This window comes from Dendrobates tinctorius, unplaced genomic scaffold, assembly GCF_039654945.1.
Source record: "Dendrobates tinctorius isolate UK_male_01 unplaced genomic scaffold, ASM3965494v1 ptg000194l, whole genome shotgun sequence".
Lineage (NCBI taxonomy): Eukaryota > Metazoa > Chordata > Amphibia > Anura > Dendrobatidae > Dendrobates > Dendrobates tinctorius.
In genome coordinates this window covers 2,234,117-2,261,891 of record NW_027361861.1, presented here as the reverse complement: position 1 = coordinate 2,261,891, position 27,775 = coordinate 2,234,117, and the positions used below count along the sequence as shown (strand labels likewise).

At 44.1% G+C, this 27,775-nt stretch overlaps 1 protein-coding gene across 12 annotated transcripts in view; it reads right to left on the bottom strand.

Annotated features, from left to right (window-relative positions):
• Nucleotides 1–27,775, bottom strand: part of DPF3 (double PHD fingers 3) — a 474,508-nt gene that overhangs the window by 39,053 nt on the left and 407,680 nt on the right. For 8 of the 12 annotated variants that reach the window (XM_073552705.1, XM_073552706.1, XM_073552699.1 and 5 more), the window contains one exon: nt 20,624–20,752. In XM_073552705.1, coding sequence (XP_073408806.1) covers nt 20,624–20,752 — 129 coding nt within the window. Of the gene's footprint in view, nt 1–8,361; nt 11,094–20,623; nt 20,753–27,775 lie in introns of those variants that run through there. The other 4 variants (XR_012221569.1, XM_073552708.1, XM_073552703.1 and 1 more) reach the window with 4 other exon arrangements.

Genomic DNA, 27,775 nt, shown 5'->3' with positions numbered 1-27,775 from the left:
AAATGGGCTAACGGGTTGTTATCAGTCTGCACTACTACTTCAGAGCCCACCAGGTACTCTGCGAATCGCTCCGTCATTGCCCACACTACCGCGAGGAGCTCGAGCTTAAAGGAGCTGTAATTGTCCGGGTTGCGTTCTGAGTCGTGCAGCGACCGGCTACCGTAGGCGATCACTTTCTCCCGGCCGTCCTGCACCTGTGACAACACAGCTACTAGTCCCTGGAGACTCCCGTCGGTATGCAGGATGAACGGTTGCGAAAAATCGGCATACGCCAATACCGGGGCGTCTGAGAGAGCAGCTTTGAGATCTTGAAACGCATCCTCTTGCGGTTGCTGCCACTGGATCTTCCGGCCATTCGCCCTGGCGAAAGCCCCCTTCAGCAGGTCTTGCAGGAAGGCCAGCACGTCCTTCACCATCTCGGGGGTAGGCCACCCCCGGATGGCAGCGACCTTTTCCAGGGATGGTCGGACACCCTCTGCCGAGACGGTATGCCCCAGGTATTCGATCTGGGTGCGGAACAGGTGGCATTTCTGGGGCTTCACCTTTAACCCGTACTTCTGCAGCCGGCCGAGCACCTGCCCCAACCGCCTCAGGTGGTCCTTGAATGTGGCGGAATAGATGATAATATCGTTCCAGTATATCAATGTGGCTTCAAAGTTGAGGTCGCCTAGACACCGCTCCATCAACCGCTGAAAAGTTCCTGGGGCGTTGGCCAGCCCAAACGGCATCCGATTGAACTCGAACTGTCCCATGGGAAGGATGAATGCCGTCTTGGCTCTGTCTTCCTCCGACATCGGCACGTGGCAGTACCCACTGGCCAGGTCCAGGGTTTAAAAGTATGTCGTGTTCCCCAGAGCGGACAGAGACTCCTCTATGTGGGGCAACGGATGCGAATCCTTGATGGTGCAGGCGTTCAACTTCCAATAATCCACGCAAAAGTGCCATCTTTTTTCCTAACCAAGACAATAGGGTCCGCCCAAGGGCTCTGGCTTTCTCGTATGACCTCCTTCCGGAGCATTTCGGCTAATAGAGTTTTCACTTCCTGGTATAGCTGCGGTAGTATTTGCCTATATCGCTCCCGGATGGGGGCCACCCCCGCCATGGGGATCCCATGCATGATGGCCGTGGTACATCCGAAGTCGTCCTCGTGGCTGGCGAAGACATTATAAAATTGTCCAAGAAGTGTCTCTACCTGGAGAAGCTGGGCTGGCGCTAGACCGGAAAGTTCAGCCCGCATTTTCTCCAGGATGACTCGCCCTTTTCCTTGAGCCGAGGGTGCGGCAGTCTGTTGGGTTCATACCGTTACAGCCCAGGGATCTTCGGGTTGCACCCTCAACTGGACTGCCGGGTCCGGCAGCATCTCCTCCAAACGCCTTACTAGTTTGGCCATTTCGGCCCGGGGCTTCAGGGCGATATCCTGATCTTCCAGGTTGACACATCGTACCAAGACGGTCCCTTCCCGCACTGTGGCCAGGGAGTGGGCCACCAGGATGCCAGGATGCAGGCGCTCCGAGTAACAGGGTTCCACCTGCACGCCCTCTAGTGGCATGGGGGCGCAGATCAGCAGAGCCACCACCGTCTGCCCTGGAGGAAGCATGAGCAGGGGGGCTGCCGGCGAGATGACCTTGCCCAGCACCTCACCCTCCTGACACTCCTGGAGCACTCGCACCTCCCGCACCAACCGCTGGAAGACCTGCCCCTGGGCCGTGCGAGAACCCCACTGACTCAGGGTCTCCTGCGTGGAATCGTTGAGTAGATTCCCGAACTCCCGCAGTATGTTCATGCCCAAGATGATCGGATGACGGTCGTTAGTCTCTCCTTGGGTTAGGACCACTCCCCGGCGGCCGAGGGATTTACCACACAATAGCCGATCACTATAGGGTGTGGTATGGCCGACTACGGGTCCTTACTTATATAGTCAACTTAGCCGTCCAGACGTCCCTCGCCATTCGGGTTGGTGGTCTTTCGGCGTAGTAGTCCCTGGGCCCAGTTGCTGAGGCATTGGCGAAGTCTTCGGGCGCTCCAGCGCGCCGATGAAACTGGAGCCCCACAGGCCCCGGCGGAGTCCTTGGACAGATGGGCCGCAACCCCCTGGACTGGGGCAAGCGGCAGCGATGTGGGGTGGCGGATGACAGGCCACCTGCGCAGCTAACGGCTGCGACGGGGAGTCCGCGGTCAGCAGAGGCTCGGCCCCTGCTGCGGACCGGAGCGGGACAGTGATGGCCGCCGACGGCACTGTACTTGCCGCGGCCACTGGTGAGAGCTGGGCAGCTGTGGGTGGCGGGGAGCAGGCCGCAGCCGCGAGCTGTAACGAGATGGCAGCGGCCACGGGTCGAACTGCGGCCGAAGTGGCCGCGGGCTGGAGCGGGACAGAAAGTCTCGGAGGATCGCTCTGGCGCCGTCCCTCTGGAGTCCTCAGTGAGCGTCTTCCCTGGCACTGGTAAGTCGCTCTAGCTTTTAGTCGCTCCCGCAGTCTCCTGCTGCCTGTCCCGGTCGGCTGACTCATCGTCCCGGGAATTCCCCGCCTCCTTTATACTGGTCCCTCCCACAGCCCATCTGTCTGTCACAACGGTCTGTCCCCGAACTCTGTCCCCCAGATGACAGCTCCCTTGGTTCCGGCCTGGACACTCGACGGGGCCATTCCTCCCACACTCCCGATGCCTGGCAGCTAATTGGTGAACTCCGTGGCGCTGCCAGTGTAGACACAACGCCTCCTTCAGAGCCGCTGAGCTCACCGACTGGTTGCTGTGCTGACTTCAGCGCTGCAGCCAATGCCAGATACATAGAGAGCAGAGGCAGAGACTTGCTGGTGGTCCCAGGGAAGGCAAGTATAGTGCAGTTTGTTTCTTTATAATAACGTGCAGCCCGGGCACATTCATTTACTGAAAGGGAACAACTCCTTTAAGTCCTAGTTCACACACTGCAAACCCAAGTTCCTTTTGTTAAAGGTTCTTTTAAACCTCTGGTTGCCATGACAACCTTTTATCTACCAATATATTGTGGTGTAGCCAGTGGTACCATTTTTCTTTAACCACTTAGAAGCAGCAATAGTTAACACTAGTCATGAGCAGGGCTGTGGATTCGGTAAGCCACAGTTGTGACTCCGACTCCTGGATTTTATCAGGCTCCGACTCCGACTCCGGCTCCGACTCCTTCATAAATGGCCAATTCATAACAACAAATTTACTGTTGTAAAATATTAAACATCGTGCTTATTCAGTTTCTCACCATCATATAAGTAATTAGACCACTTAGAGCAAAAACTACATTTATTAGAATACAATTAGAATATAGCAAATAACTTTTAGAAACTTTTCTAAACTGTAAGTAAATATGCAATAAACACTTTTATGCAGTTAATAAGAAGAAATCTATAAATTTGTCCTCAGAAAAAGTATTGCCTCTCTCAGATCCTCCTTCATGGATGCTCTCAAATCTGGTCTAATTATTTTGAGAGCAGAGAACAACCTCTCTATACTAACTTGTGTTGGTGGCAAAGCAGTAACCACTCGGGCAACATCTCTGACAATGTCAGGATACAGAGGAATCGCTTGTTGCACTGTTATTTTTGATGAACGGTGAAATTTCTCAATTTCTTTTAGTGCACATGAAAAATTCTGCTGAAATGTACTGGCTGTGTTCCTTGATGGGGATGACTCTTCTTCTATGCGGGAACGCTTTGCACGGTCCTTGTGATCCAAATATTTTTCGAAATTAAATTCTTCAATTCTGCAACCCTTTCATCCTTACTGCTATTTCAAACAGAGCTTCTTTTCCTTTACTTAGCTGTTGATCATCTAGAAGAATCCGATGCATTGGGTCTACATAAACAGCTGCCAAAAGAATGTTATTTTGTAATAGTAGCTCCTCTCTCCGTTTCATTGATGTAGCAATGCCACTTGCAATTAACCCTCCTCTTTGGGACAGGCGAAACATCAGGTTCTTCCACTCCTTTAAGAAAATACCTGGAGTTAAGTCCTCTGCTTGTAATTTTTTAGTCACTGTAAATGGGTGCTCTAGCAATTTTTCCAGCTCAGTCACCTGATTCCACTGACTTTCATTTAGCGTCAGTTGAGGGTTAGCCATGTCTACAAGAAAGGTTTTCAGTTCAACCAAGCGCTGAATCATTAAGTAAGTACTGCCCCATCGTGTGGCTTGATCAATAATTGCCCCTTTTCCAGCACGTCTCTTCAAAATTGAGTCAACTTTAGGGGTTCTGGCAACAGTAGCCAATTTTCTCACCTTGCCAATCAGTGCAGCAGCATGTCCTTCTTGCAGACTGTCTCTTATAGCCAGCTGTAGCGTATGCACAACACAGCGCATGTGATGAATGAAAGAACATATTGACACAGTTTCAACAAGATCATCTAAACTATCATGTTGCTGTTCATCTGAAGCAACTTCAGTTTGCTCCTCAGTTACAATACTGTGTTCCTCTATTTCAAACATTTCTGTGTCTGTGGACCCAGAATGTTCTTCTAGCTGCTGGTCACCATCATTACTCTCATTCATTAGCTTAATAGTACTTATCATATTTGAAGCATTGTCAGTTACGACAGAAAGAACTTGCTCTTTTTTATGTTCATAGTCTTGCAGAACCTTTTCCACCAAGATCTGGAGAAACTCACTGGTGTGATGAGCTTTGGTGTCTTTTACTGCCAATGTCTTGGTAACTATTTCATTTTTGTCACAAACAAATCGGACATTGATGGCAAAATAGTTCACTCTGTGACGTGTGCAGGCATCCATTTTAAGAAACAGAAAGCGTCCCTTGAGAGTTTTTTTAAGTTCTTCCTTTTGTTTAAAAGCTTCTTCGATTACTAATTTTTTAATACTCTCTCTCTCCAGAGAAACACCAAGCTTGCGGGCCATTTCCCCATTCAGACACATAAAAGCTGGTCGTTAAAATAATGAAATAGGCACACTATCCTTTACAACAAGCTCTATGATCTGTTTTTTAAATGTATCTACTGTCATTGTCACAGTAACTTTGTCACTGACAAAATATCTTGCAACTGATGGCTGCAAAGTTCTCTGCTCCTTTGTTTGGCTGGAAGAGCTGGGCACTGGTTCATTGGTTTGGATGCAGTATTTCTCATCCACTGCTTTCAGTACTTCTGGATGAAAGCGCTGTAAATGTCTCTTTAGATTAGAAGCTCTGGTAGGAGCATTTTTATCTTTGCCTGAATATGAACTCATCTTGGCTTCACAGCATTTGTTTTCGTCTGGATCATTTGTCATACACTGACAGACATAATGTTTTCTATCTTGAGTGATGGTGAAATGTTCAAATACAGCTGATTTAATGTGATGCTTCTTTGACATTCTCAGGTCTTTAATTCTGCATTCACAATCCAAATGACAATTGTTTTTCCTAAAAACAATTGTACAAAATTATTGCCAGGTCGTACAACTGATATAGTGGTCAGTAATACTGTTATTATTCCTCATGTACTCACAGTTAACTGATGCAAAGTTTGTTGAAAGGATAATACTTCTTACAGTCTTCCTCTTCTGAGTAGCAGGCAGCTGTGAGATGCTTGGAAGACGCACACCTAGTATGATCTAGTCTAGAGGAGGAGCTTTACTACTAAGAATTTGCAACACATTTTCACTTTCAGTTTCATACATTGTAAGTAGGGGGGTTGGGGCAGCATGAGGTTAACCAAGTATAAGATTAGATAAGGGCAGTGGAGAACAGTGACACACAAGAAGAAATGTCTCTATCTCCAGCAGAACTGCTTATCACTGTTGTTCATAGTTTGATAGAACATATATATTTGAGTAACATTTATAAAATTCATATGAAAGTTCAATTATGAAATATTAATACATTTTTTTAAAGCTGGAGTCGGAACATTTCTACCGACTCCGACTCCAACCAAAACTAACTCCAACTCCGACTCCACGACTCCGACTCCACAGCCCTGGTCATGAGCGAACGTGCTGGGATAAGGTATTACCCGAGAATGCTTGTGTGCTAACCGAGTGTCTTCGGCATGCTCGAATAATATAGTCGAATCCAGACACCTGCAAGTCTTGCGGCTGTACAACAGTCACAACACATGCAGGGATTGCCTAACAATCAGTAAATGTGTTGCGGCTGTTCCTGTTAGTGGACACCTTATCTGAGCATGTTCACCCATCACTAGTTAACACCTTAGATTCCAAAGCTTAGAACTGAAAAGTGTGTGCAATTTTGGTAGCATTAACAAAGTAACAGCTGCAATCTAGAGCTGACACATTGTGTTGATGACAAAATCAAATTTTCTTTGAATACACAAAATGGCACCAAACTAGAATTTAATTTTCTAGTTGATACATCCTGTATAATCCATCTATTGGCTTGCTGAATAAGCCTGAGCATGGCAATGTGTGACCTTGCATATGTAAAAGTGTGACATGGACTGTCATATGCCTTTCCTCCAGTAGACAACAATGGTAAAATGTGTGTTATGACATGTGGTTTTATTGTATTTTATTGAGTGGTTAATATGTGAAAATGCACAGAATCTTATAAGTACTATTTGATGCGATTCTTGTAATGTTATGTAAATAGTGTACCATGTGAGTAATGTGTAGTGCATAGGGAAAGTATAGAGGTAGATTTAGGACACAAGGTTTAGTATAGGGCTTAGAGGTTATGTTAAGAAAGAGAAATATGCAGTTGTAAGCATACTAGTAGTAGGAAATAGTGTACAAGTTAAAAAACAGTTAATATGTTTGGGATCAGCCCAGCATGGAAGTGGGTAAATCGGACAAAAGGGAGAAGCATTTCCTGAGTAGATCAGATGGAGATGGTGTTAGTGAGATTTCAAGGCCAGAGGGCTGGTGACACAAGAAGTACAGTACGTAATGTTCTGGCAGTATAAGAATGTTGGAAACTGTCTTCGGACATTCCTGTAATGTCAAGGGCATAAGGACCAAACTAGGCACTAGGAAGTGTGCCTTATTCCCTTCCAACAAGTGGAAGCCGGACGGGAAAAAAGTGAGCCAGCCGGGGAGGGTCTCGAGAATACTGCAGAGCTATACAAAGAATCCCAGGGGCTGAAGAAGCGAGAAGCAAAGGGATAGCTCAGGCTGAACAAATGGAGAACATGAAAATGTACTGTGCTTTGTTATCACTTGAACTGTTTAGTAAAGTTGAACTGGTTTATAAGAAGCGGGTGTCCCCTGATTTATGCGCAGCTGTTCCTGGATCCGGAAGCCTGGAGACTGTGGAGGCCTGGGGCCGAATCATGAGTGCTGCACTACACACACAGCACATGTGAACTGGGACACTGTTTATTTGTGAGGTGCCAGGGTGTGGGAATGCAGTCCCTCGTCCACGACTACTGCCCTGCGCATCTTACAAATACACACTTACTGGATCAAGATGTTGGATTGTTGAATACAAGCTAGTAAATCAGCACTTTGTGTGTATGTGTGATTTTAGGAAGTAGAAGGCTTCCTCTGTGCACCGTGAATACAGGAATAACTTCGTTAATTTAACTGGTGGTTTATCCTGACTATATGGGTGACAAATATTATAACTATCAAAAACTGTATTCATACTTGTGAACCCACCTCTAAAAATGTTAGCTATGTGTTAAAAATTTCAATGAGCATATAGGAAGCGGCACCAGTGTACTTAGGAATCAATCCCTATGACAGAGGGTGGCTCCCCTATTTGGGAGCTTTGCAGCTTAAATGCTTGGATTCAAAGTGCTCTGCATATATACAAATACTTCCATAGCATTAAAAAGGTATGCAGCACTCACCATTGCGTTCGTGAAAAAAGTCCTTTATTCCATCAGACAATTATAGGACATTAGTTGTGGCTTGCAAGGTGCTGAGGCTTGCGGGAAAGAGTGAGGAGGACGACGGCCGTTTCGCGTGTCTACGCTGGACCCATTAAAGAGTAGACACGTGAAACGACCGTCGCCCTCTTCACTCTCTCCCCGCGTGCCTCAGCACCTTGCAAGCCACAACTAATGTTCTGTAATTGTCTGATGGAATATAGGACTTTTTTCACGAACGCAATGGTGAGTGCTACATACTTTTTCTAATGCTATGGAATTATTAGATATGTGTGCATTTTTGAGTGTACAAAAAATATAAGAAGATCGTTTTGGAGGCGCTGTAGCACGCTGAGACCAACGCCTGTCAATTGTTAACATCGGTCCTAAATCTCTGTGGCTTCACTGGAAGGGCCACAACATCTCTTCTGGGTGAAACCAAGATGGGCCGATGAGCATCGCAGCTCCTTCACTGTAGAGACTGGTTGTGGCTCTTAGCGGCCAGACTCAGTGAGACACCATCTTGCGACAGGTTTCTGACCGTTGTAAAGTGTAGAAATGACATCACAAATGTGTTTTGCTTTTTTTTTTTATTATTATTATTATTATTTTTACATTGGAAAGCCAGACACATTTTAAAGTGCAAGTACTGTTCTTCAATAATTCTTTAAACACAGGGAACTTGGTGCTATTGCACAACATTGACTTGAGCAAGTGGATTTTAAGATCTATAGTAGACATGTATGGTCATCAATTGCCTATGCTCTAGCAAATGAAATGTGATGCCCACTCAAGATGAAATAACGCTACATCACCCACAGGGCTCTTTTACTCTTATCAGAAGTAACAACAATACAACCATCTACATGCTGTACAAAAGGGGTTGTCCACTACTCGAGAACACTTATTCTCAATTCTTGTGCCGGCATCCTTCCAGAGGTGTTGGGATTGTCTCTCCCGGTGACTGCGTCACAGTGTGACATCACGTGATTCCTGAGGCCAATCAGTGGCTGCTTCACTCTCCGCTGATTGGTTGCACTGTGATGCGACCGCTGGGAGAGACATTGCTGACACCGCTGGAATAGCATGAGAGATGGGTATACGTGTTATTTTAAAAGAAGGAAACATACAGACTGAGAAGGGGTTGCCCCATGTAGTGGACAAGCCCTTTAATATGGACAACCCCTTTAATATAACATCACCCCTTTATGAAATAAGGAAAATCTTCTACTTGGTATTTAGGAGTTTTCTTTCTCCATATTTGCTATGGTACTAAAGTGGCAGAGGCAAAATATAAGTAGAATAGCTAATAAGATTGAATGTACTTACAGGCATTTATTTGGAATTACTGGATACTTTATAATCACATACTCCAGTCTTATTTATAGCATCCAATAATGAGCGACTTGCTTTATTATGGGATCACAAACAATACAAAAACAGCATCAACCCTTAGTATATATTTGGGACTATTTCAAATTTGTATTACAAGGGTTCACCACTTTCAGAAAAGTGGACTCCAAATGGTCTAAACTAACAATCAGAGCAGCTACTTGTCCACTCCAGGTTCAGTACCAGTTGCTCAGGTGTTTGTGTTTTGGCTGCAGCAGAGAAGTCACAGCACACCAGCGCCCCAACACTGCTCATTGACTCGTTATTGGCTACATCATTGATGCAGGATGTCATGGCTGCAGTCAAAACACTGAATGTTGAACTAAAAAGGTAACACTGAACTCTGAAACAGGCCACATTGACACGCTGAGCTGTTACATGTAGATCTACCCCCATCTAGGTCAGTGTTTCTCAACTCCAGTCCTCAAGACCCACCAACAGGTCAAGTTTTCAGAATTTCCTTAGTATTGCATAGGTGATGGAATTAATGATTGAGCAGGTGATGAAAATATAATCCGTGCTATACTAAGAATATCCTGAAAACTTGACATGTTGGTGGGTCTTGAGGATTGGAGTTGAGAAACACTGATCTAGTGTGTATAGGGTCCACACAAGTTATGCATCTAAATCACAATTCTTGGACTGCCTTTACTTACTATTTCTCTCTATAAATATATGATATTGGATAGGCATGCACAATGAGCCCTGGTGCAACTTTGTAGATGCTTGAACAACTTCCAGTTAGCTCTGTAGTCTCCATTTATGTGCCATGTGACAAGTTTTATCGCTCAATTCAGTTTCCTACCTATACAATCAAGTTCTTTTGTTTTCCATTCTGCTAAATAACATTAGTGAACAGGAAATAATTCTGGTGATCAGTGAGTTTTAGAGCAACGCAGAGTAAAATGTGCAGGTAGCATACCTTTGCAATCCTGCTGCAGTGCAGTCTGAATTCAGCTCAGCAGGTGCGATGATAGTTTGGTCTCATTTCCATTGCCCTGTGGACCATTAATGGGTGTTGCTTTGGTATCTTCTAGTAGGTGGTATTGAATAAGGAGACAAAAAGGTGCCTTTTAGACATCAGAGCGTCTTTTGAGCCACAGAAAAATAAATAGCACATATAAATCATTGCAAGGGGGAAAGCAATCTTGACGTATGTATCCCATTTGCTTGTATGCTTGTTCTATAAGTACAGACCTTCTGTCCTTATGCAGAGGTTCGAGTGGAGGAAAATCAGGATGGACTTGCTCCTTGTACAGCAGTGTTTGCATTAACTTAGGTCGAGTCCTCACTGTGTGTGCAAAATTCAGTAAAATCATCATGTTACAAAAGTCTTCTGTCATTGAGGTAATCAGGGTCGCAGACAGAAAGAAAGTAGAATTCCAGTGTTTTCCTGACATCTGTTTTTATTGTGAATTGTGGCTATCAATATTAAAGGCATTCATTTATCAATCCAAAGTGCCCTTAAAAACCAGCTCTGGGATGCTGGCTAATACTGGAGAGATGAGCTCTGCTCATACCAAAAGAAAAAAATATATATATATTTATCCACAGTTTTAATTTTTAAATAACTTGAAAAATATTCTTAGTATTTTTCAAAAGTCCAGTTAGGATACAGTTGTGCTTTGTAAATGGAGAAGAAATAAAAAAATATTAAAACGAGGGAAAAATGGAAAACAAAAACACAAAAAAGAAAGTAGGGATCAGAAGTGTCAGGTAGAAGATGGCATGATCCAGATCGTTTGCTTTAGCAGTCTCCCCAGTCCTCTGCAGTAGGGGAGTCAGTGGCTTGGACTGAGGAAGGTCCCTCCCAGTCATCCTCCTCAAAGCCATGAAACGTGGAAGTGTCGCTTTCTGACGTGGCTCCGAACAAGTCCTCTGCGTTGTGCAGCTCCTCTTTTCTGCTTTCTCTTCCCAAATGAGCTGACATGTATGATGAATATATCAGCACAAGGGTTAAGTAACATACAGTTATCTATGCATACTAAATAGCACAGCCACACCACCGAGACATAAAAGAAAGCAAAATAAAATATACAAGCATTCATAACCTTTAAAAGTAAATTAACTGTCCCAGTACACAAAAATTGGCAGCAAAAGGGTTATTTATATATATTTTTACTCAAGTCCATTTATTTTTCAAAAACATCAAGCACATTGATTCCAACAACAAGTTTGTCTGCAAACTGCTTACAGACCCAGCAATTAAATACGGTGTTCTTTCCCTAATCCATGCATAAACATAGCTAATCCTATGGGCTAGCCAAGGAACCTAACTTTATAAAGAAAGAGCAGAATATCCAGTCTATTTGTGAGCAATAAACAAACAAAAACTGCTATTAAAATGCTCCTGTAATACAGCATGGCTTCTTACATGACAGTGGTTCACAAGAAACATACTGATAAGCTGTAGTAACCTGGTTTAGGTTTCACTGTACATTTTTAAAGTTGCATTCACATTTTCACTATGTGTTTTTTCTATTATGTATTGTTGCATTTTTCATTACTACTAATTTATTGGTGGGAAATTATTATAACATTAATGCAGCAGCTAATATTCCTTTACATTTCTTTGCTCTGCTTTGAAGATTAATTTGTGGTACAGCTAATAAAAACACATTTAAAGACAAGTGTGGTCAAGCTGACCTCTATCTGGGTTAGCCATTAAAGGGTTAGCTATACTTTACAATAACTTTTCAGAACAAGTTGACATCTATATGTACATAAGGAATAACACTATTTCAGCCCATTATATCCCTTGTATACTGCATTTTCATCAGTTGACTATGAGAGGAGAAAAGTTGCTATGATGTCTCTAAGGCCGGGGTTACACATGCGAGAAACTCGGACGAGTCTCACATCTTAATACCAGGCAACTGCTGCCGTCACTCGGGAGCGGAGCGTGCGGCTGCATGTATTTCTAGGTATTAAGATGCGAGACTTGTCTGAGTGTCTCGCATGTGTGATCATGGCCTAATACAGAGCACAGCAGTATTGAGCAGTATCTATGTGAATCCAGCTATGTGGTAGGTAAAAGACTAATTAGAAGCTCAGCACCATCTTTCCATGTCTCACTTTGCTTCTTTTCTCATTCAAAACTTTCCTTTCCCATCTCCATCGAATATAATAGGTGATGTAATTTAACATCTTACTGGGCTGGCAGTCCATCATGAGTAAGATGGAGTTGAGCCGTTTTTCAGAGTAGATGGTGAGCGAAAGAAATTGCTCCTTGGCTGGAGAAAGCTGCAGAATTCTCTTATACAATACCTTACAACATTTCTTATTATTGCTAGTACTATTGATTTATGCAACGTTTGTTGAATATACAGTTCAGTTTAAAAATTGCTACTGTCTAGTCAGAGATATTGTCATTAGCTTTGTTATACTGTAATGGTCCAGTATTCAGCGAGCTAATAAAGTTCATCACCTGATCAACAAGCAAAACTCTTGTCAGTTGATTGCATTGTTTTTATTGGCACAAAAATAATCATTGGCAACACATTGCCCCATGGACAGAACCAAACACATTAATGATCAGTCTTCCGCACACAGTTTTTGTCACACCATGTAAATGGATCAGTAAATGAGCACCAATTGACTTAGTTGATTGGTGCTAGTTAATGGGACAAGATCAGCCAGTGAACCTGTCAGGCAAATCATGCTGCCCAAACAGTGGGCAGCATGAATCACTGTCTGGCTGTATGATGGCAGCCAGATACAGTATGTCACCCACAGAAATGTTCTAGAATTTCAGAGAAAGTTAACTTTGGAGACCTTCTGGAGACCAGACTAGTCGTGTATTGCCCCTTACCAGATCTTCCCAGCATCACTTCTGGTCACTAACAGGTCTCTCCCTGGCTTGTACATAGGGAAAGACCCATCTGTCAGTGGCAGAAGTGCTGGAAAAAGCCTAACTGGTCTGGTTTCCAGTTATGGTCTCTGGGCCAGATCTTCAAAGTATGTTTCAGAGAATAATATACCTTGCTAAAATTGTGCGGCCGGGCTGCGATTTATGCTGCTCACAGTTTTGGGAGCATGAATTGCCTGGCAGGTTCCTTTTAATGGCTATTTTACAATGGCTAGATTTTGTGCCTGAAATAAAAGTTGATCAGCGGTTTTTAATGGAGCAGTTTTTTCAATGCAGATGAATGGTCGCACTCAGTTTCACTATTGTTACCGGCACAGCCCTGTTTGCACTGGGTAATGTGCTGACAACCAAGATCTTAATGTCCGCATAAAATATTCAATCAAATGTCAAACTAGCGTTTGCTTGTTTGCGGTTTTGAGTGAACATTCATATGATCTTTTGACCAATGATCATCTATAAAAGTGCCTTAAAGGGGTTGTCCATGCTTAGAACAAAAGTTTGCAGTCACCAGGTGACTATAGACTGCTGCATCATGACAGTGTGTGCTGCAATTGTTATATATCAAACTTTATCTTTACTATATTGATATCTGTAAAGGCAACTTTCTCTTATAAGCTTTTTTTTCCAGGGGTCTTGGGAGCTGGTCAGCTGGTCTATATATAACTAATGGTGTCTGTGATGGAACAAGCGCTTTAAAATTTAATTAAAGTTTTGTGTTGTTTGTTCTATATATGAAATCCAGGAAAAGCTTGTTAGGCTGGATTCACGCTACCTATTTTAAAATCGGTCCGAATTTGTTTCTGCAAAGTCAGACAAGTGCAATACATGTGTTATGCGAGTGTCATGCTTTTTTCTTGCAAGTACAATCCGATTTTTCACAACTAGCATCCATTTTTACATCCGAACGCAGTGCGATTGATATCCGATTGCAATGCGATTTTAATATGAGCTTTTACATAGAGCAATTCTCTGTCATTTACACTTCAATTTCAAAGGAAAAATTCTTAAAAACATAAAAGCCGGCAATTCAGCAGCCACGTAGTGTAAAATCACAGTAGAAGCCATCAAGATAGAACAGATGGATTACATACAGTAAATACACATAGAATAGGTAGATATATACTGTAGATGTCAGTGACATCTATATATCAATGACATATATAAAAGGTGAGGAATATTGTTGTTTTTTTTTACTTTTCCAACTAACAAGTATAATGTGAACAAGGGTTACCTATAACCGACTAACTGAAAAAAACCCTATTAAAATATAACTTTTATTAAGTACAAAAATAACAATATAAAATTGCACAGATGTCCCCTATTATAAAGCCTAGCAAAAAAACGGGCTATTGTATTGCTGGAAAGAGATAAGGTATAGCAGTCAAACCAAATCTAACCAGCTGAATCTGCCAATCCAATCATGTGGTCAGAAAAACCTGAATCATAGCAGTTAAAAACTGCACAATACTATTATAGCCCAAAAAACCTCAAAAAAGGGGAAATGGACATAAAGAAGATGTATAAAATTGATAATACGTGCTACCATCTGATAACCATTTCACTCAGCCGATGTGAAGAAAAGAGTGACCTAGCCCTATACAAAATGACTATCTGAACACCTACCTAGGTGCAGAGGTTGGCACCCTAAGAAATACGAGAATGGCGCCCCCGCTCGTGCGATGGCTATCCCTAATCTCCTATATCATCCTATAAGACGACATATTAGAAACAGAGGGCCAGATGGCCTGTATCCATTTGCTTAGAATATCTTTATGAATGCAGTAAAGTAGATTTATACAATCATATATGCATGTGAGGCAAGGTAGAAAGTCCAGACAGTCTGAATAGATGCATAACACTCACACACAGTAGAACCAGTTACATATAAATTTGTAGCAAATTATGCCCTTTCCCAAAACCACTATGTTATGTATATGAAGTATATATAAAAATTGTCACATCAAGTACCCAGATAAAAAACTGCCTATTAGACACAATGATGAATCAATGGTAGGTAAACAGGAACGGCTTATATGATAACAAATTGTCAGAAATCATTAAAGCTAACAAAGACACCACTGAATGTACCAGATTTTCAAGTCTCAGTGTAAAATAGTAGGGGTGCTACAGCCACTCCAGATATGGCAGCCTCATCAATTGGATTAGTCTCCACTGCCAGACCGCTCTGACTAATATGCATCTCTCCTGATGAACCCGCAGTAGGGGGAAACGCGTTGAGAGTGTGCGGACTATATTTGAGGAATGATGTTATCATGGACCTTATGGATATCATTATGAAGGAGTATATATTCACAGATAAGTAGTTTTTCTTTTGTTTTTTTTCCCCATGAATGGGCTTTTTGTTGTCAGTATCTGGTGATTTAAACTAGGGGTACTATATATATCTGATATCTGGAGTGGCTGTAGCACCCCTACTAATTTACACTGAGACTTGAAAATCTGGTACATTCAGTGGTGTCTTTGTTAGCTTTAATGATTTCTGACAATTTATCAGATAAGCCGTTCCTGTTTACCTACCATTGATTCATCATTGTGTCTAATAGGCAGTTTTTTATCTGGGTACTTGATGTGACAATTTTTATATATACTTCATATACATAACAGTGGTTTTGGGAAAGGGCATAATTTGCTACAAATTTATATGTAACTGGTTCTATTGTGTGTGAGTGTTATGCATCTATTCAGACTGTCTGGACTTTCTACCTTTCCTCACATGCATATATGATTGTATAAATCTACTTTACTGCATTCATAAAGATATTCTAAGCAAATGGATACAGGCCATCTGGCCCTCTGTTTCTAATATGTCATCTTATAGGATGATATAGGAGATTAGGAATAGTCATCGCACGAGCGGGGGCGCCTTTCTCGTATTTCTTAGGGTGCCAACCTCTGCACCTAGGTAGGTGTTCAGATAGTCATTTTGTATAGGGCCAGGTCACTTTTTTCTTCACATCGGCTGAGTGAAATTGTTATCAGATGGCAGCACGTATTATCAATTTTTATACATCTTCTTTATGTCCATTTCCCCTTTTTTTCCGTTTTTTGAGGTTTTTGGGCTATAATAGTATTGTGCAGTTTTTAACTGCTATGATTCAGGTTTTTCTGACCACATGATTGGATTGGCAGATTCAGCTGGATAGATTTGGTTAGACTGCTACACCTTATCTCTTTCCAGCAATACAATAGCCCTTTTTTTTTTTTTTTTTGCAATGGCAGCGGGGGAATGGGCGAGGTCGCAAGTATGGTTTAATTAAGATTTATGAAAGGAGTCTGTGTCATTCTTTCAATTAAAGGACTTTATTCTGGATGTCTGTGTTTTTATACAATATGACTATATGTGGTTAGTAATGGGGTCGTTTTATTGACGTCTCCCCATTACCTACCTCGCAGCTTGATGCCACCTGACAATACTAAGGTGACATCATCCCCCCCAACTATCACCCCACTTGCTACTGCTGCAGGGCAAGTGGAGAAAGCGAGGCTAAATGCCAGAATTGGCACATTTTAGAGATGTGCCTTTTCTGGGGTGGCTGAAGGCTGATGTTTTTAGCCTGTGGGGGCCAGTATCCATGGCCCCTTCCTAGGCTATTAATATCAGCCCGCAGCTGTCTGCATAGCTTTTGCTGGTTATTAAATATAGGGGGACCCTATAACACTTTGTTTTGGGGTCCCCATTTTAATAACCAGTAAAGGCTAAGTATACAGTTGTGAGCTGATGTTTATATCCTGGGAAGGGGGTAATACCCATGGAGCATCTCAGGCTATTAATATCTGCCCCCAGCCGTCGGCTTTCCTTTTGCTGGTTAAGAAAATTACGCGGGTGCCCACACCATTTTTTTCAGAAAAATAATCTTTTATTAATTAAATACATGTACAGTAAGCTGCACAAACACTGTACTAAATTGTATTTGTCACTGATATATATCTATTCTATGCGTATTTACTGTTTGTAATCCATCTCTTCTATCCTGTCGGCTCCTGCAGTGATTTTACAGCGTATGGCAGATGAATTGCCGGCTTTTCTATCTATGTAAGAGATATAGATAGAGATATATATATATATATATATATATATATATATATATATACAGTATATATATATATATATATACACTGTGTGTCGGTCACTGACATCTATATCTACCTATTCTATGTGTATATATGTGTGATTTTTTTTTTTTCTCTCTCACCCATTGACTTCTATTGCAGGATGTGATCCAATTTCCGATTACAATCGCAGCATGCTGCGACTTTTTTCCAGTCCGATCGTGATCCGATCCGAGCTGGAAAAATAAACGCAGATGAGCACACACTGATAGAATAACATTGGTCCGAATGCAATTCAATTTTTTATCAGATTGCATTCGTCCGATTTTATCGCAAGTGGGAATGCACCCTTGGAACGGAATACAACTTTAAAAGATGGAAGTTATCGCTTTGTGTAAAATTATCAGTTTTTTTTTATAATTTGGCATATAAAAACCAAGATAGCATATAAAACCAAGCAAGCTACATTGTTAGCTGTTATTTTTGTATATACAGGGCTATACTGTACACTTACCTTACTGTAGTTGTTCACATAAGAAGAAAACCATTTTTAAGTCACTATAACCTTTTTTTGTGGACTTACACGAGTTTTCTGTGCACTTATTCTGAGGTCAAATACATCTTGTATTTGTCACTTGTTATATTGTTCTATTATTTATTGTTACACCAATAGTAAGCTGTATTTGTATTTTGGCAATCACCAAGAAATACTTACAGTTAGTAACAATAAAAATGTATCAAACCAAACATAGCCGCTTCGGATAGTCTGTGCAGTATCTCTGGTGGCATTTTTGCTTTTAGAGTAAAACCACAAAGTGAGGCTGGCCAAACACAGCCAAAACTCCTCTATCTGCAATGGTGGCATGATTTGTACTACTATTGGTCACTACGTTGCGTGCAGTTTTGGCCAAATGTGGCCAGCCAAATCATGTGGTCTAGTCTGAAAGGGAACCTGTCAGCAGGATTGTGCACAGTAACCTACAGTCAGGGCAGAGACACACTGGCAAATTTTTTGTCCTAGAATCGAATGGTAAAACTTGCCCTGGCTGGCACCTCTCCTGACCTGAGCATGACAGCATGATGGATTACTATGCAGCTGTCAAGTTCAGGTCAGGAGCGGTGCCGGCCAGGGCAAGTTTTACCATCCGATTCTCGGACGAAAAATTCGCCAGTGTGTCTCTGCCCTCACTGTCAGATCGGTGCCGTTATACTGATAACAATGATACGTTGGTTGATGAAATCCATCTTGTGGTTGTGTAATCTTCATTTACAGTTTTGAGATAATGATATGCTCGTGCTTCGGGGCAGCCTGCGGGGGGGTCTTCATGTGGTGCTCTGATTATTCATAATACAGCCTGCAGACAGGTCACTGATCCATCAGTGACCTGCCCCCTACGTAATGAATATTATATACACATACTGAAGAGAAAAAACACTTCTGCAGGCAGGCGCCAGCCGTGGCATCTGCGCTGCAGCATAATCGCATATCTAATGTGTATATAATTAATATGTTTGAGGTTATCCTGCCATTTATAAAAAAAAAAAAAAAAAAAGCGGCGCCATCTTGCTACAGAACAAAAATTTCCTCCTCCAAGATAACGGCGCCTGAGCAGTAGCAGCTATTGGCGAGCGCTGACAGCTGCTACTGCGCATGCGCCGCCATCTTGGAGGAAGATTTTTTTTCTTCTCTAGCAAGATGGCAAGCGCCGATAGCTGCTACTGCACAAGTGCTGGCGCCACCATCTTGGAGGAGGACATTTTATTTCTCTAGCAAGATGACGCCGCCTGCGTAGTAGCAGCTATCGGATCACAGTTAGCAGCGACTGCACAGGCGCCATTTTCAAATTGATTTTTTTTTTTTTGAATATCAGGATTATCTCAAACATATTAAATTTTACACACATTACGCTGCTGCGCAGGTGCCACGGTTGACACCTGCCTGCGGAAGGGTTTTTTCCCCTCAATATGTATATATAATAATCATTATGTAAACTAGGAGGTAGGTCACTGAGGGATCAGTGACTTTTCAGCAGTCTTCATTATGAATACCTAATCAGAGCATGAAGACCCCCCCACAGGTCACCCCAGAGCACGAGCACATCAGTAACTCAAAACTGAAAATAAATACTAAACAACAACCACAAGACAGATTTAATCATCCAGGTATAATTTTAAGGCCGGGGTCAAACTAACCGACGCAAAATACGGTCAGTATTTTACATGCGGAATATGGATGAATGGCCCCTAAACAGTGCTCCGTATGTCATCCGTAATCAAGGTGTGGTCACGTATTTTGCGCATGGCGAGATTTTCTCGCAGGCTTTCAAAATGGACATATAATGGAGCCCTATGACAGGGTTTCTTACAGAAACCAAAGAATATATATGTATTCTATGTGTATATATCTAATCTTTCGTTTCTTTATTAAAACTGTCAGTGTGAGTTTATTGTATAGCGCACTGAATTGCCGGCTTTGCTAAAAGACACCGGGTGCGTATTTCTCGCAAGTCACATGTGTGGTCAGTGTGTAATCCATATTTTTTGCGCACCCATAGACTTGCATTGGCGTACTAGGAGCGTAGTATGCTGCGATTGGCACGGAGCGTAGAATGCGGATGAGAAATATACGCCTGGTGCGAGTGACCCCATAGAGAATCATTGGTCCGTGTCTAATGCGTGCTTTTAGCGCCTCTCACTAGGACGTATTCCATGCCAGTGTGACCCCGGCCTAATCGGTATAACAGCGCTGACCTGGCACTGTCTGAAGGCTACAGGGCACAATCCTGCTGACAGGTTCCCTTTAATAGCAGATTCATTTGTGCTGCAGAGCTAATTATTTAAACTTTCTACATTACTTATATTTTTAGACTTCTATTTAAGTTTCATTCTCTGAAAAATAGCTAATAAATAGCACACAGCACTCATTTATTACTTGTATATCAGAAATGTGAAATTTTTAAATGGATCACTTACGGTACGCTTTAAGGTTTGGGTTATATGACTTCACATGGCACTTGATATGAATATTACATGCAATTACTATCAAAGTCCAACTCTGTTAGATCTTTGATTCCAGTCAGCATGTGACTTTGCCTCCAGAGAGTTCAATGTAAGTTTTGTGCAACTTGTGACTATGCGATATGGCAAATTTTTTTTTACATTCAAATTGAGGAGGTAAAATAGCTGTACAACAGCAGGATGCAGATGTTTTTGGTTCTATGACTAGCATGAGAAAAGCTTCTGTGCAACCAGAGTCATCGTGTAGCGGCCAGCCTAATAGTCTTGTTGTTTTGGATTACTTTCATAAAATCCAATTCTTAGCATTGAAGTTACAAACTTGCAATGTTAATTTCAAATGCAAACAAACCTCAATATGTCCCCCCGGCCCCTCTTTTTGATCATGCCATACACGTATTGATGACCCTTAGTTCATGCTGTTACTTCAAGTTTAAACACAATTTCTCAATTAAGGATCATCGAGAATACATTCAGAGCAGAAAGAGGAATGACCTACCAGAGCGTCCGCAGTCAGCACAGGACACAAGTTCTTCTGGTTCTCCAGTTTTCTTGTTTATGGTTGAGTCTCCAAGGCAAAAATCACAGTAGTTATTGGAAAGTATAGCACCATCTGTTCCTTTGCGAGCTAGAAAAACAGTAACATTGTTGTGGTAAATTACAGTAAACTTTTCATTCACTTGCAGCCTGCAAAGTATGTAGCCTCCACACTTCAGTCCATGCTGATGACATATTATTACATTAATGATATACGGTAATACTGCAGCTGTGCATCATCTCTCAAATACCTCTTCAGCATGACTTGGTTGTCTCCTGTTGCCCAGCTGTTAAAGGGGTTGTCCAGGATTATTTTATTTTTTCACTATGAGTCTAAAAACAGACAGGTAGGTGCTAACAGGGGCAACTACCTGCCTGTTCTATCCGATACTGACTCAGGACGGTCACAGACCAATCCTGCCGGAGATTCATCTGCTCCAAATCAACAGAGCAGCTCTTTTTCTTCCAGGCTGCTCTGTTAAAGGGGTGTGACTGCCAACTTTATGCTGATTGACAGCCAGCTCCACCTAGTTAAGCAGCAGGAAGCCGGCTGGCAATCAGCATGCTGTCGACAGTCACGTCTGTTATGATTGAGTCACCGAGGAGGAAAGCAAGCCCAAGCTAAGCCACAGAAAAACAGAGAGGTTGGTAACTAAGCGGATTGCAGACCCCTGATCCTATCCACACAACTAGCAGTAGCCGTGGAGCGTGCCTACGATGATCCTAGAAGCCTCGGCACAGCCGGAGAGCTAACTAAGCCTAAAGGATGAAAGGGGAAATCTAAACTGCCCCAGAGCAGACCCCAAAGGAATAGACAGCCCCCAAACATATATTGTCGGTGAGACAAGATGAAAACACAAACGCAGGTAGCAAAATAGAATGAGCAAACGATGGGGCCCACACTGACTAGACAGGACAGGAAAGCAAAGACACTGTCTGCAATCATGCAAAAAACCCTGCAAAAAGGTCGAACACGTCTGATGCAAAAATACTGAAGTCGCACGACTTCGCCCACTATATCAACACTCTGGTATATTCTGAAAGCAGAGCAAAAAGAGGTCAATCTAATAAGGGACAAAAACAAACTGGCACAAGCAGTAACATATGGATGGTGATTCAGCACAGCCCCAGCCGGAGCTGGCCGACCCACACAAAGCTGAAATAGACAAAACCAGATCAAATGTGAACAGAATAGCAAAAGAACACTTAGCTGAGCATGCAGGAACTGAGCTGGAAACTAAGACTTCAGGAGGCAGGAAAAAAATCACCAGCAGGGATAGAGGGAGTCGGCTGTCTTAAATCCAGTCTGAAACCCCAGATCTCCAATCGTCGTCCTCATTATCAGGTGGCAAGCCTCTGTTAATCAGATCAGCTCCATTACCTCCAGTAAACACCAGAGGGAGCCCAGAAAGAGAACTCGCAACCCCCCAGTCAACCTGACCAGCTCCACCACCTTCAGCAGTAACCAGGGGTAGGCCAGAAAGCGAATTCACAACACACGTCCCTTCAATAGGGCGGAAGAAAAGCCACTGCTCTGTTGATGTGATGAATGACCGGCAGGAGCCATCTGTGACTGCTGTGTGCTGGTATAAATCGGCACTAGGTACAACAGGCAGGCAGGTACAGTGGCATGTAAAAGTTTGGGCAGCCCTGGTCAAAATTACTGTCATTGTGAACAGTTAAGCAAGTTGAAGATGAAACACCATGCAGTGTGCCCACACTTTTCCATCAGCTCATTTTCCTCTTTATAATTTTTAAAATGTGAAACATGAAAATACATTTTTTTGCCTAAAATACAAAGGAAATGTGTCATCTGTAACTTTATGCCTTTTAGAGATCATTTCATCTTCAACTTGCTTAACTGTTCAAAATAACAGTAATTTTGACCAAAGGTGCCCAAACTTTTACATGCCCCTGTAGGTAGCAACTACCTGCCTGTTAGTTCTTAGGCCTGGATAACCCCTTTAATAACATCGTGTATTAGTGACTACAATGTAAAAACTTTTAATACACAGAATAAACACTCCTCAGTCATTGCAGTGTGAATATACAAATGGCTATTTTGAGTCCATATTGAAATATACAGAATGCATTCAGACCATTACAAAGCAGCATTTCTGGTCATACATTTACAGACAGACAATGCTTATAGTGACACAATCTTGAGAACTGTTTACTTATTGTCTGTTTGTTATTGTAAAACATGAAGGTTTATTTAACCTCTGTCTGTGGTGGTTTTATCTAATCCTTGTGGCTTTTCTATTCTAAAGGGCCTGACACACTAAGCGATATTGCTAGCAATATCGCTATAACATCACTGGTTTTTGTGACGTTATAGCGATATTGCTAGCGATATCGCTATGTCTGATACTTACCTCCGACCGCTCCGCCGCTGGCTATCGCTGATTGCGTGAGAACGTCATGGACCGTTTCTCGTCATCAGCTTCCTGCTGTGGAGACGAGCGACGCGTGGACGCGGGCGGGAGGACGTCAGGATCGCCTCGTCTGACAGGTAAGTAGCGACCCCCGACCCCTGCTATGTCGCTGGTGAGATCTGCCTGTGTGGCAGCTCACTAGCGACTACTTAGCGATGCACCAGCGATCCTGACCGCGTCATATCGCTGGTCGGGATCGCTGGTGCATCGCTAAGTGTGACAGTACCTTTAGTGTTTATTGCCCATCATCTGATGATTCCATGGTGTCTCTTAAATCTTATCTTGAAAGCTATCCACTGGACAAGCAAGGTGAAACTAGAGTTGCACAGTATAAATCACTATATAAGGCCAGAGAAACATGACTATGGCTAGTTTCACACTAGTGTTCGGCAGAGCTGCCCACTGCCGCACCTGTTCCTTCGGCTCCGCCTATGTCGGCATGCGTCCTACGTACCCCATCTTTAACATTGGGTACACGGCCATTCAGATGTATGTGGATGCCTGCGCATGCATCGTTTTGACGCTGTGCCGAGCTGCGCCGAACGCAACATGTTGCATTTTGTTGCGGTCGGCGCAGCGTCAAAACGATGCATGCGGAGGCATCCACATACATTCACATGGCCTGTGTACCCAATGTTAAAGATAGGGGGAGGCATGCCGACATAGGCGGAGCTGAAGGAAGGTGTGTCAGTGGGTGGGGCTTAACGGAGGAACTACGCAGCCCTCCGCAGCTCTGCCGAACACTAGTGTGAAACTAGCCTAAGACAGAAGCATAAACCTGGGTACCTGTACATGTGTACAGTGTTGTGATACCTGCAAAAGTGGGGACGCCCGTGCAGTGTTGTGAATTTCCCAGAGGTTCTCTGTCTTGGAGTTGCTTCTCTGATATTCCAGGTTGGATGATGTTTAAAAGCCTCTTGGTGATGATGTGAGCATATGTACTTAATCATTATCTGCAAGGAGTTTGTGTCATGATCCAGTGTTGGATCTGGCGGTATTAAAAGCACAAAGTGAACTTTTTTTACTTTGGTTAAGTTCAAAGGTGTTTTGACTGTCCCCGGTGGTGGTTAGTGGTATCGCACCTTAGGTTAGGTTTTGCACTTAATTATTAATCAGGTGTGACACCCTATTAAGGTGTGCTGTGTGTGTGCATTCACTGCTGGTGATATTCATTTGTTTGAATCATTCTGAGTTGGAGAGCCTGGTGGAAGGATGAAGCTGGAGAGGTGTCCTGCGCAGTCAGCCAGAGAGAACGAGTGGCAGCTAATGGTGTCTGCAGGAAGGACTGGCATGGCCTGGTGGAGTCGCAGTTTATGGTGTCGGCGGGAAGTGCGGGCATGGCTTAGAGGAGTGGCGACTAGGAAGAGAGTTGCACTCAGCATGCTCGACTTGGTTGCTGAGAACTGGACTCGAGCATGCTTGGATTCTTGGCAGAGGCTGGACTCATCTTGGGACTCTGTGTACTGGACTGCTGCAAGTGGTGATGGACTCTGCTCCCAGGCTGCACGATGGTGATGCATCCAGTTATGGTGATGGATCAGGGTGGAGGAGAAGATGCACACAGGTGGTGGGCTCTGTTGCTAGGAGCGTACGCAACAGAGCAAAGATAAGTGGTGTTTCCCCTGTATTGTCTCTTTCCTCATGTGTGGTGTTAGTGCAGTGGTGGGATTAGTCTCCGCACCGACCTATTCCCTAGTGAGGGTTTAGGCGCAGGGCGAGCCAGGGTTTTGAGGCACGCGAGCGGCGACAGGTGCGGAGCCTGTATAGGGAATGTGAGGAGTGCAGGGACACTGGCTCAGAGGAGTGCAGGAGGTCTCCATGTCCCCATTCCCTATCGCAGGGCCCACCATTGTTAAAGTTACCCAGGTTCCCCCTTATTATTTATATCTATAACGTGTAATACCTAAATTCGCCAGGTGGAGGCGGCGTATCCACCTGCATGTTCTATTATTTAAATTCGCCCCACTGGAGGCGGTGTATCCAGGGTCACGTGTGTTATGGGTTCGCCTTGCGACATCATCTGCGACCTGACACACGTGATCGTGACATTATCACCAGCCCTACAGTTTGTTTTTTTTTCTGGTGAGCTTTGGCCATGTGGAGACCTGTGGTAATTGCTGCCGGGCCTCACTGAGGAGCAGTGGGGAGCGGCATGGTGTGTTAGAGCCGCTGCAGCAGCAGTTATCAGGGTCTGGGGCCTCTGCTCAGATAACCAAAAAAAAAAAAGGCGGCTGCGGTCTGGCAAAAGCCCCTAGAGTCGCTGCTGGGGAGCGGGACTTGCTCATGCACGGGGAGGTACCCAGGCAGGTGGGAGGAATGGTGCCCCACGGAGCTGCCTGGTATTCCCCGAGGTGAAGGGGTACATCCCTGTGGTGAGCAGATTAGGTGTGTAGTCGCTGCTGGGGAGCGGGACTTGCTCTTACAGGAGACGCACCCAGGCAGGTGGGAGGAATGGTGCCCCACGGAGCTGCCTGGTATTCCCCGAGGTGAAGGGGTACGTCCCTGTAGTGAGCAGATTGGTGAATAGTCTGCGGGGCTCATGCCAAATCTTTAATGCCTCCCCTCCTGGTCGTGTGGAGGCGACCAGGGAGTATATATTTCCTCCATTTCCCGGTCCCCTCCTCCTCCTGGTGTGTGCAGCAGTTGTGCTGCGGGGGAGTAGGGACAAATCTCAACCCTCGCCATTAGCCAACCCTAGGAGGCGCAGTCCTCATGGTGAAGGGGTTGGAGGGTGGTGTCCCTTGGTGAATAGCGGGGGTGTGAGTGTGGTGACACAGGGGGACGCCTCTGTTGTCAAGTCCAGAGTGAGTTCACCAAGATATGACAAACGTATGTGTGCAATAAATGTTCAGGTCCGGACCTGTGTGTGAACGAGCATGTATGGGTGCCACCAAAAAACATCTTGGAAATGTGTTGTGGAGTCTGATCAGCTCTTAGCATACATACACATACATAAACTCGTTCCCCAGGTCGGCGCTGTGGAGATGAGTGGTTCCTCCAAAATGAACATGTATTGCCAATACCAGCGGTGTTTGTCATAAACCTGAAGTGTCAGGGAATGGTGGGGTGAACTCAGGGTCTGGGCGTCCCCGCTGTAGGTGTTTCCCTAATGAGGGGTGGTCTTGAGGGTCCAGAGGCCCCTCATTAAGGAGGGGGTACTGTCATGATCCAGTGTTGGATCTGGCGGTATTAAAAGCACAAAGTGAACTTTTTTTACTTTGGTTAAGTTCAAAGGTGTTTTGACTGTCCCCGGTGGTGGTTAGTGGTATCGCACCTTAGGTTAGGGTTTGCACTTAATTATTAATCAGGTGTGACACCCTATTAAGGTGTGCTGTGTGTGTGCATTCACTGCTGGTGATATTCGTTTGTTTGATTCATTCTGAGTTGGAGAGCCTGGTGGAAGGATGGAGCTGGAGAGGTGTCCTGCGCAGTCAGCCAGAGAGAACTAGTGGCAGCTAATGGTGTCTGTAGGAAGGACTGGCATGGCCTGGTGGAGTCGCAGTTTATGGTGTCGGCGGGAAGTGCGGGCATGGCTTAGAGGAGTGGCGACTAGGAAGAGAGTTGCACTCAGCATGCTCGACTTGGTTGCTGAGAACTGGACTCGAGCATGCTTGGATTCTTGGCAGAGGCTGGACTCATCTTGGGACTCTGTGTACTGGACTGCTGCAAGTGGTGATGGACTCTGCTCCCAGGCTGCACGATGGTGATGGATCCAGTTATGGTGATGGATCAGGGTGGAGGAGAAGATGCACACAGGTGGTGGGCTCTGTTGCTAGGAGCGTACGCAACAGAGCAAAGATAAGTGGTGTTTCCCCTGTATTGTCTCTTTCCTCATGTGTGTTGTTAGTGCAGTGGTGGGATTAGTCTCCGCACCGACCTATTCCCTAGTGAGGGTTTAGGCGCAGGGCGAGCCAGGGTTTTGAGGCACGCGAGCGGCGACAGGTGCGAAGCCTGTATAGGGAATGTGAGGAGTGCAGGGACACTGGCTCAGGGGAGTGCAGGAGGTCTCCATGTCCCCATTCCCTATCGCAGGGCCCACCATTGTTAAAGTTACCCAGGTTCCCCCTTATTATTTATTATTTGTATCTATAACGTGTAATACCTAAATTCGCCAGGTGGAGGCGGCGTATCCACCTGCACGTTCTATTATTTAAATTCGCCCCACTGGAGGCGGTGTATCCAGGGTCACGTTTGTTATGGGTTCGCCTTGCGGCATCATCTGCGACCTGACACACGTGATCGTGACAGTTTGGATGTTCTCCCAATTCTTTGGAATGCACTTCCCAGGTCAATACGATTAGTCCCCAATCCCTACAATTTTAAGCGTGCCCTGAAAACTCATTTATTCAGACCGGCCTACTGCCTCAACACATTATTCTAATCTATCCCTGTGTAGCACAGTCAAAAGTTTTACCATAACCAGGTTTCCCGCATCATGTTCACACATGCTTTATGCATCTATTAGCCCTCTGTGTCTGTACTGTTACACACTTAACATTATGGCTGGTCCATACAATCAGGGCAATTATTACCACCCACCTTTCGTGTCTACCTTTTTCCTCATAGATTGTAAGCTTGCGAGCAGGGCCCTCATTCCTCTTGGTATCTGTTATGATCTATTTCCATTTCCGTCACATCTCCTCCAGTCCCTTTCCCCCGCTGTCACCCCTCACCTAACT